Source organism: Pseudonaja textilis, chromosome 1 (assembly GCF_049901715.1).
Source record: "Pseudonaja textilis isolate UNSWEBS1 chromosome 1, rPseTex1.2, whole genome shotgun sequence".
NCBI classification, from domain to species: Eukaryota; Metazoa; Chordata; class Lepidosauria; order Squamata; family Elapidae; genus Pseudonaja; species Pseudonaja textilis.
In genome coordinates this window covers 161,345,224-161,355,181 of record NC_141990.1, presented here as the reverse complement: position 1 = coordinate 161,355,181, position 9,958 = coordinate 161,345,224, and the positions used below count along the sequence as shown (strand labels likewise).

Genomic DNA, 9,958 nt, shown 5'->3' with positions numbered 1-9,958 from the left:
GTAATTATGGTTTGTTAAATTTCTGTCAGACTTGTCTATGAATAATCTGTTTGCCAGCCTATGGGTCTGCAATACTGGACTGCATTTACATAACATGAAACAATAGTTCTAGTGTGATGTCCTGATCTGACTGTATTTAGGGTACTCTTTCCAGTTCTGGACATTGCATTTTAAAAGGAGCATGGAGAAGCTGGAGTTGAAATATTCCAAAAGCCACTATCTGCTTCACAAAACTACAGTGCTGCTTCCATCACTTTGCTCTCTTACCCCACTTCAGAAGTTACACAGAAATAAGTTTAAAAACAAAGCAAATAAAACAACATATCCTAGAACTACGGCTAAAGAATAGTTGGAGCAGAATCTCTGCTCCAGAAATTGTAATAATGGCCTTTGGAACAGATCTTTATCTACCCCTAAGTATTTTTACTGTTCCTCACAGACCTTTTCCTTAGCCGTATTTCATATCTTCCCATCAAGGACTCTGTCCATGCTTAACTCTGGGGGCTTGCAGTCATAAACAGCTATGTATAGCCTTTTACATTATACATTAAATATACATTAAAGCGTAAATAAATTATAACCTACTATTAAAATCTATTTACACTTGGGGATGGCAGGGGCAGAATGGGAGCATAGGATCTGTTGTTAATAGATCAACCACCTCCAATGTGCATTCCTCCACTGGCAACCAATCAACTGGCAGAGCCAGATCTTCAGGCCTTAAGAAAGGATGGGAGGGCTGGGGCGAATCTCGCATGGTGTGTGTGTGGGGGGGGGCAAGATGTTCCTGAGGGCAGGTGCAGAGAAGGCCCTTCTGAACCTCACCAGCCAGAATAATCAGATGATTATTCTGAGAGCATGTCTCCTCTGCTGGCACCAGTGGGACCAATGCCTTGAAGAGCTTTAAAGTGATCACCTTGAATTGCACCAGGAAGCAGTCCAGCAACCAATGTGCTTTGCAGAGCAGTAGTGTTACATGGGCCATTCTTGGGAACCTAATATCCTTCCTCATTAGTTGCTCCAAAGTTATTAAATCCTTGGAAATCTTTATAAAGGAGTAAATAGTTTACAACTGCAGTAAGGAAACTGAATGTAATCAAATTTGAGCACATTGCCTCATATTTGAAGGTATTAGCTAGATTCTTCTTCCGTACATTTTTGTCAATGTTCTAGATTTTGGCCTATGACCATAAATCAATAAATTCTAAACATACAATTCCTTTAATGACCTCCAAAGTCACTTCCGATATTGATAATGTGCCATTCATGCTATTGAATTCAAAGCAATTAGGGTTTAAAAAGTGAGAGACAATTTCTGAAAGCAATAAAGGATAATAAAAGGCATACTATAACAAATACTAAAGATACCAAGAATTTATTGATTTTTATTACACACTTTTTGAGCCACTGATAGAAAAAGTTATATAGTTCTTAAATACAATGAACCCTGCAGAAGTATCTTTAACAGATGCCCAGTATTTAAAATAAATCAGAAGTTATTGAGGTTTTCAAAAGTATTGAAAAAATGTTTAAGATATTTAAATTTAGTAGCTGGAACATTTGTTTCCTGCCTTTTTCTCCTGTGTGCTTTTGTGTGCTCTGTTAACATGATGTTCTTGTGATGATTTACCTCACAATGCTCCTGTTTGCTCCTGGCTATTTTGACTGATGATGTAAATATATTTATATTAAACTACAAGTTCATATCATCATCTATGATTTCATTTGAACATTTGCTACACAATTCCCTGAAAGTTTATTAGGTGAATTTTATAAAGAATTTGAAGTTATTTTTGTAGAATTGCTATCAATAAGTGATGTAACATCTCAAGAAAAACTTCCACTAGTCTGGTATGACTATTTTTAATCCCTAAATTAGGCAAAGATATCTGTCAAAATTAACTTCTTATATATCTTTACTCATTAGATAAAATTATACATCCTGACCAATCAGTTTTTTCAAAAAGAAATATATTTAATCCAATTAAGAAATTGCTGGTTATTATTAATTTGTAAAATTGATAATGTGATCTTTATAAATATGTACATAAGATACTTTAAGCTTTACATTTCATGGAAGGAGCACTCTTAAAACAAATTTTTGTAACTTTAGATTTGGCAATAATTTTCTTAATTGAAAAATTTGCAAAATACATAAAGTCAACAGTTATTACTGATGTTTGTCCATATTCCTAAAAACAAGAAGAGATATCTAAAATTTTAAATATAAATATATTTGGCGGTGTATAAATCATTTAGATATTATAACTTAATGACAAGGGAAACAGAAAAACATACAAATGCTTGGAATAAGTAGGATTAGGGTTAAGAGTGAGGGGTTAGGGTTAGGAAGTTGTTTCTTTACCTAAGGGAGATAAGGGAGAAGAGAGAGATTATGTTTTACTTTAAGTCATTGGGATCATTTGTATGAGTCATAAGGACTTACTTGGAGCATTTGAAAGAGTGCTTACCTCAAGCTACAAAGAATTGTGACTAACTAGTAATCTTGGGACTGAGTCACTGGGAGCATTTAGATTGCATAACACTAGAGATTTACAGGAGAAAATTGTACAACTAACAATCTAAAGTGGGAAGTCTACCAGGGAATATCAATTTGCATCTGCACAACCATGAAGAGTAACAAAGTCATGGAGAAAGAGGCTAGCTCTATGGTGATTTGCAAGGTGTTTGCATTCCTACCCATGGAAAACCTGACACCAATTATTATTATGATGGTTTCAATATAAACCTCCCAACCCAATTGAAAGATGAGTTCCAAGAAAATCTGCAACTTTTAAAAAGATACGTTTGGGACTTTTTCCTCATAGGCATTATCAAAGTTGAGAAATCCTTGATTAAAAAAAGAAGCTTATAACTACTTGATAAATATTCCAGCAAAGAAAAAGATTTTATTCCATGAAGATAAACTTAGTGAGTCAATTGGCATTAGGATGGTTTTTATTGGTCTGATATTTATAATTGAAAGTCTTAATGCAAAGTTTGAAAGTGTATTTTTTTCCTTTATGTATAATGCTTAAGTAATTCCTAAAACTTGCAAAATATTATTGAAAATGTATTTCAATGTATCCATGTTAAGAGAAGGTTAAAGAAAAAGACGTATTAACTTAAAGAAAAGTTTAGAGTTATAAAAAGGATATAAATAAGAAGAAAAAAACCATTCCATGAGAGTAACTTGGAGGGAGGTGATCTAAATTTAATGAGTTAATTAGAGTTAATTGGAATTTTATTGATCTGAAAGTGAACTTTATGTATGTTAAGAGGAAGTTTTAAAAGATGTATTTGGATGGTTTGATTTTAGAAATGCTTTTAAATAAAAGTTCAGTGTTTTAAAATGAATGAAAACAAAGTACTTTCCCTTTAAGGTTAAAGAATCTGAAAGAATACAGTGAATTTTGTTAATATAAATGATGATCATTTAAAAAAGATTAAGTGCAAACAGAAATATATATTATTTCCATAGCAAGGAAGATAAAGCAGAGATGGTTAAATTCATTATTTTATCCAAAGTGGAGAATATATTTAATTATGTTTTTTATTTGGATATCACTTCTGGATTTTGTGCTTGTGATAAAAAAATTAAGCTTTGATTTTGGTTTTGCTGATTAGATAGATTTATTGTTAAGAAATGGCTAGTTATATATTAATGTGTAAATGTAAAAAATTGAGGCTGTAATGTACTGTACTAAAAAACAGTTGGAAGTCAATATTTTTTTCTTTCTTGTACCTCATATTTTCTTACTTTCAGTATTCACTTTCAGCAAAACTGTATCATAGCAAATAATGGGCTTGCTTAAAATAACAAAGGCATTCACTTTAAGACCATCGTGTAAAATTGGACCTAGTCACATGACAATCTGTTTTATGATTGTCGTGACTTACAACTTAATGGGCAAGAGATCTACCTGTTTCTTCCTCCTTATCCTTCAAGAACATTTCTTCTGTCATCTATAGTGTCAAGCAAGGCTCCATTTCTAACATGTAAAAAAAATATTGACAGGTTTTTTTTATTTTTACAATTCAGTGAAAATCTTTGTGTTGACTGAGCACAGGTCAAAAAGTTATTTGCTAGACAGAAATGGGAGGGGGGAAAGGGGGGGAGATTTCAGAATTTTAAATGTTTTCCCATTATAACTTCAGACAAATCATATTCTGAATCTATTCAAATCCAATCAAATTTTATTGCCTGAGAATTAAAAAAAAATCACAAATTCAAATAGTTGTAAGCTTAAGTTGTAAACTTAAAATATCAAATTCAAAACAGGTCTAGTCTGATCAACAGATCCTTGTTAAGGACATACCGTCCTCCAGCTACAAGAAGCCTACCAAAACTCATTCAGGAAGAATTGGGCTATAGATATAAACATTTTAAATCCTTTATTACTAGTTAAAGTTTTTACTACAGTTTTTTCAAGCAATTAGTACAATTTGCCTCATGTACTTCAAATATTAATTCCTTCACTTTTCAGAATTTATGTTGAAAGTATTTTTAAAAACTAAGATAATTTTATTTCATATGTGATCCTGCTAACTATTTGGAAGTTCAGAAAAATCAGCATGGTTCTTCTTCCATTAATCCTTCAAGTATTATATTTAGTACATTAAGGTATTCTCCTCTTCTAATTGAACATGTTCACTTACAATAGATTGTAATTAAAAATTATGTTCATTATTAGTATAGATATAAATAATTAAGTACATTTATGAGAATTTAACAGCTGATACCAAGCAGTCAGATCCTTTGAAGAATTCTCTTTTCTGTTGCGCATCTTAATCCCATTTTATCCAAGACAACCGGGCTGTCAGATCTGCTGAGAGAAAGGAGAAAATAATAAATCTAAAAAAAAACCCCACACACAATGATTCAAATGTATTTCAGGCAAAATTAAAAATCAAATACGGTTTTCTTCCTCAAAAGTCAGTTCTTTAATCTCATTGCTCTTGAGCAAATTAGAGCAAAAAGCTCAACGAAAGTACTCATTTGAGGAAATATAGCATTTAATTTTAAAATCATTAACTTGCAGTGCAATCCCATCTGTTGATTTATGTGTGATAGATCTAATGAAAGAAGTTAATTAACACAAAACATTGTTTCCTATTAAATAACTGATTTGTCTCCATTTTAGAGAGTTTTAAGGCAGGAATATCTATTCTGATTTTCACTGAAATCGACTACTGAAGGCCCGTGTCTCTGTTTTCAATAGTGTAGGAGAATATTTTCATTTGAACCTGCCTTTGACATAGTCTGAATTTCCTCAAGGATATTTATTTTATAACTTTTTGAATGATACTTATTTGAATTCAGTAAGGGTACTAATTGATGAAATTTTATATGTACTTTACCAAAACAATTTCATCACCGCTCTCTTGCCATCCTATTCCCATTTTATTTAGTACCAATAGTATGTTCTTCATGATTAAATGCTATCGTCAACCGTCCTATTGAAATTCACAAAAAAAGAAACTCATGGGATATTTTTATTACCAAGAGTAAAACTTTACTGAAAAATCCATACAGGCACAGAAGAAGAAAAGCCAGTTCAGAGGTTTTGCCATGAATTGCAGTATAATGAATCCCCAGGCTGCCCAATGTCCATTGTCCGCCAATTCAGATCAGGCATTTTATTTTGGGAAAATAGTCTGCACCTCATGAGATCATCAGCTTGTAAGATTTTCTCAAGCTGCAAATGGCTCATGTAAATTCCTTCTTTCTCTCCCATCTTCCCACACATTCCAATCATGCCCCTCCACTATTTTTTTGTCAAGCTGCAAGCAAAAAGAGGTGATTTGCGAGTCAACCTTGGCATACCAACCCTCCAGAAGAAAGATAAGTCTAGGAAAGACAACATATACATGTTTACATAACATAGAGACCCCTAACCTCCTGTTCTTTGGTCAGTTTCATAACTTCCTATCATGGAAGTTATGAACAAATTTAGATGCTCTTAACATCTTTTGCCACTACAAATTCTGCCTCTGCCAGGGGCTACCCCTTCCACAACACCCAATACTTTCCCCTTGTGCCTTCTTAAGTCCAAGATTAAAAGACCTCCAAGGTCCCTTCCAGCTCATTCTATTTTCTTTTTTATTCCATTCCATCCAGTCTAGTTTAGTCTTATTAAGTACTGAGCTATTATGAAGGGTTTAAAATTTACATTAAATTATAATCTAAAAGAAAATTTCTATAAGATGACGTGTCGTTGGTATTTAACACCAGATAAATTATCTAGATATATAAAGGTATGCCAAATGAATGTTGGAAGTTTAAAAGTAAAGAAGGGACTTTTTATCATCTATGATGGACATGTGATAAAGCAAAAAAAAAAAAAATGGAGTATGATTCATACTTTAATACAGAAAATCCTGAAAATGGAGATAGAAATGAAACCAGATTTTTTTCTTTTGGGACTAGAGGCAGCACTTTGAAGTCAAAGACATTTTGGATCCTCACATATATCAGGAAAACCCAGAATCTGGTAACCTATAAAGACTCCCCCTACCCAGAAACTGAATGGATCTACTCCTAACAGATTAAAGACCCAAACTCCTTAAAAAGTTCCATGAGCGATACCCCAATAAGCCGCATTGAGCTGTTTTGCTAATTGAAAAAAGTTGAATCTCTCTCCTTCTCCCCCCCCCCCTCTCTTTTCTTTTGCAGGACTAACGTCCCTGTCAAGGGGGAGAAGAATGTCAGCTCTCTGGTTCGGCTTGGCACCTCACAGGCATCCTGCCATCAAAAAAAAAAAAAAAAAAAAAAGGGACAGGAAGGGTGAAAGAGGGAAGAATGAAAGCATAATAAAGGTTGTGTGTATGTGATAGGAAGTCAGGAAAGGGGGAGAATGACAAGTGAGAAGGACAAGAGCAGCCAGGTCCTATTTCAACCAGCATTCCATGGCCAGGCACCCTGAGAAATATGCAGATTACCCCCAAACATCTCAGAGTTCTGAAAACATTTTGATGAACTCCAGTTGGCTGGAAATGGACTGGTCATGGGAGGAGGGATGGGCTGGAGGAAACCTACACCTTATTTTTGTATCCAGCAAGTGAGATACTTTCAGAGCTGGCTTGACTTTACTGCAACCAACACTCTTAGTAAAAGAACCCTTTGCTTTAACCAAATGGAGTCGAAGGCTTTTCTTTCCTAAGGGATTGGAATGGGGCAAGTCTGACAGTGTGCATGTTGTGTCATCCAAAAAGTATCCATGACAGGCTGTGCATGTTGTGTCATCCAAAAAGTATCCATGACAGGCTGCATAAAGTGAAAGAGCAATTTGCAAAGCATTAAAGCAGCCATATTCTTTTGAAGGGTCTATTGTAGGAAAGATTTAATGTCAGAATGACATTTTCACAAATGCAAAGACATGTTTTAAAATATAATATTTTAAAATGATTTTTTCATAAGCATTTGTTGAAATCCATTTTAATATGCAGCACTAGTAAATCACTAGGGAGAAAAAAAGGGAAAGGGAAAAAGAAAGAAGGAAGGAAGGAAAAGAAAGAAAAAAGAAGGGGGGAAAGGAACTTTGCAAGTATTTTTTCTTATTTCTCCAGTGCCTGAACACTGAGTAGATATGCTAATCAAATAAGCTAAACTTATATAGATATTTTCATTGGAAACAAATGAATAATGCTCTCTAAAAAAATAATCTTTTTGCACTTACCACTTGTATTCCAGATTGCATCTTGATGATACTTATGTTCATTTTTCATGCATTCTTGCACATAGATTTTAGGATCAGAGCCTGATTTTAAAATATCACTAAGCAATGCAATGTATGCTATCGAAAGCCTGAGGGTATCAATTTTGGAGAGACGTTTTTCATAAGGGAATGTTGGTACATGGCCTCTGAGTTCTTCAAAAGCAGAATTAATACTAAGCATCCTTTTTCGTTCTCTAATGTTGGCAGCATGCCTTACTCTTTTGTGAGATCGATCTGGAATAATTTCATGGGAGTTATGTTGCCAATCACTTTCATCACATTGAATCAGTGAGGAACTGTCCAATTCAGCATTACCTTCAAATTGCGAAATATGATTACCAAAATTTGAAACAAGTGCTGGCATATCAGGAGAAAATGTTTGAAAAGGAGCAGGTAAGCAGGCAAAAACTGCATTTGCAGTAGAATAATCAAATAGGAAATGATCTAGGTGAGAGAACTGGCTGAAAGAATTACCATTGACTCCAAATGTACAATTGGATATTGAATCTTCCTCAAAATTAAAGCAAGATAATTCCATTGTTGGATCTTTTAACAATTTTAACTGAAAATTCACATATAGTCTTCCAAGTATACAAAAAAAATACAGTAAACTAGAGTTTTAAATAAAAACTCCAGAAAGAACTTCAAACTATGGCTCCAGCCAAGCACTGTACAGTTATACTCCAGTTTGATAAACTAAGTTGATGTGAAGCTTTAAATATCTGGAAGCTTTATAAGAAGCTGTTTTATAATTTCTTTGATATCATGGGATAATAAGTAACTGATCTTCATCTCATCCCTAGATTAAACATCCATTGATGTCATTACCAAATTTATCATCATGTTCATTCATTCATGTTGCTCTTAGCATTTATGTAGGACCCTACACTGAGTTGTTTTGCACGAAAAAGGAGAATAAAATACTGTCTTTTATAAGATGTTAGCAAAACATTACACAGGTGATTAAAAAAAGATTTATCCCATTATAATAGTGTCAGAAACATATGACTGCCTTCTTTGATCAACCAAAAACACTCAGGTTTCCTTTATTTTATATTAAAAATATAAAAGGGAGAGTGATCAAGGGAAATCTCTATGCTGAACAGCTTTTTAATACACGATCTCTCTTGTAATACCTCGTGGAAAAATACTCTTTTATTTTAGGGACTTTTACATTACTGTTTTTTTCTGAAAGTATGACATTTCAAAAAATTGATTTTTCCAAAATGGTTACTAATTTATTATATTCAGAGTAAAATCCAAAGACGTTTGTCCAAGAAATGTGCAGTCAAGTTGATGAAAATGGAAGATTCTTAGGAGTTTATCATAGAAACATAGAAGGTAAGGATTGGAAATACAATAGAACCCATGTACTACAACTTCCAACCTTTGTAAGAATCCACTACCTAAAGGTTTCAATGTATGATTGTTATTTGGGTTGGTAGCTAAGTTGTTGAGCAAAATGGTTGTTGAAGACATCCTGTGACAGGTTTGCTCAAAAACCACAAACCAGTATTCCCAATTGCAGTCATTAAGCAAGAATTGCAGGTCATGTTGGGAGCAGAGTCCCAGATAAGGAATGCAGGTGGAGTGGGGGGGGCTAGGAAGCCTGGCACAGGTCATGTGCAAGTTAGGGGGAGCTGCAGTGCACTGCAAAGTCACAGTCATTCCTGGAAGCCTCAGCTGCCCCATTCTGGCCATGCACAAAACTACTGTGACCCGGAAAGCCACACGTGGTCCACCAGTGCTTAGAAATGCAAATTGCATGTGCCATTCCTTCTCCAAATCAATTTGGGGAATAAGGCTTCCGAAGATTTACAACAATGAGCTCATCCCATTCTCCATGCCAGCATCCTATTTTGTGGTCCTTTGGAATCCTGATTCCTTCTTCAAATCACATCATGAGTCTTGACTCATGGTCAGAATGAAGATTGTGAGAATCTGATGCTGGCATGAGGTGGCATGGAGCTCATCAGTATCCCTAAATCCCTAACAGAGTGGATAGACACAAAATGTTTGGGGTAGCGTAAGGTGGGCTTTAACTAGGCAACCGAGAATCAGAAAAAAAAACCCAAGCAAATAGAAGGTGAGTACCACAAGGGATGTTTCACATAGGAGATAAAATTATCTATCTACGAAGCATCCTAAGTTAAGATTACCTTGTAAGAATCTAGGTCTGAAATATGTGGGGCCTTTCCCTACTGTGAAAGTAATTAACCCAGTCACCACAAACTTGAAAT

General features: G+C 34.4%; 1 protein-coding gene across 1 annotated transcript; it reads right to left on the bottom strand.

Moving 5' to 3' along the window:
• Positions 1-4,788: 4,788 nt before the first annotated feature.
• On the bottom strand, positions 4,789-9,410 carry LOC148127897 (uncharacterized). Its single transcript, XM_087922805.1, has 3 exons — positions 9,106-9,410; positions 7,680-8,299; positions 4,789-4,826 (listed from the first exon to the last, which is right to left on the bottom strand). Exons 1-3 carry the CDS (start codon positions 9,408-9,410, stop codon positions 4,789-4,791), a joined length of 963 nt encoding a protein of 320 aa, XP_087778931.1.
• Between the last annotated feature and the right edge of the window lie 548 nt (positions 9,411-9,958).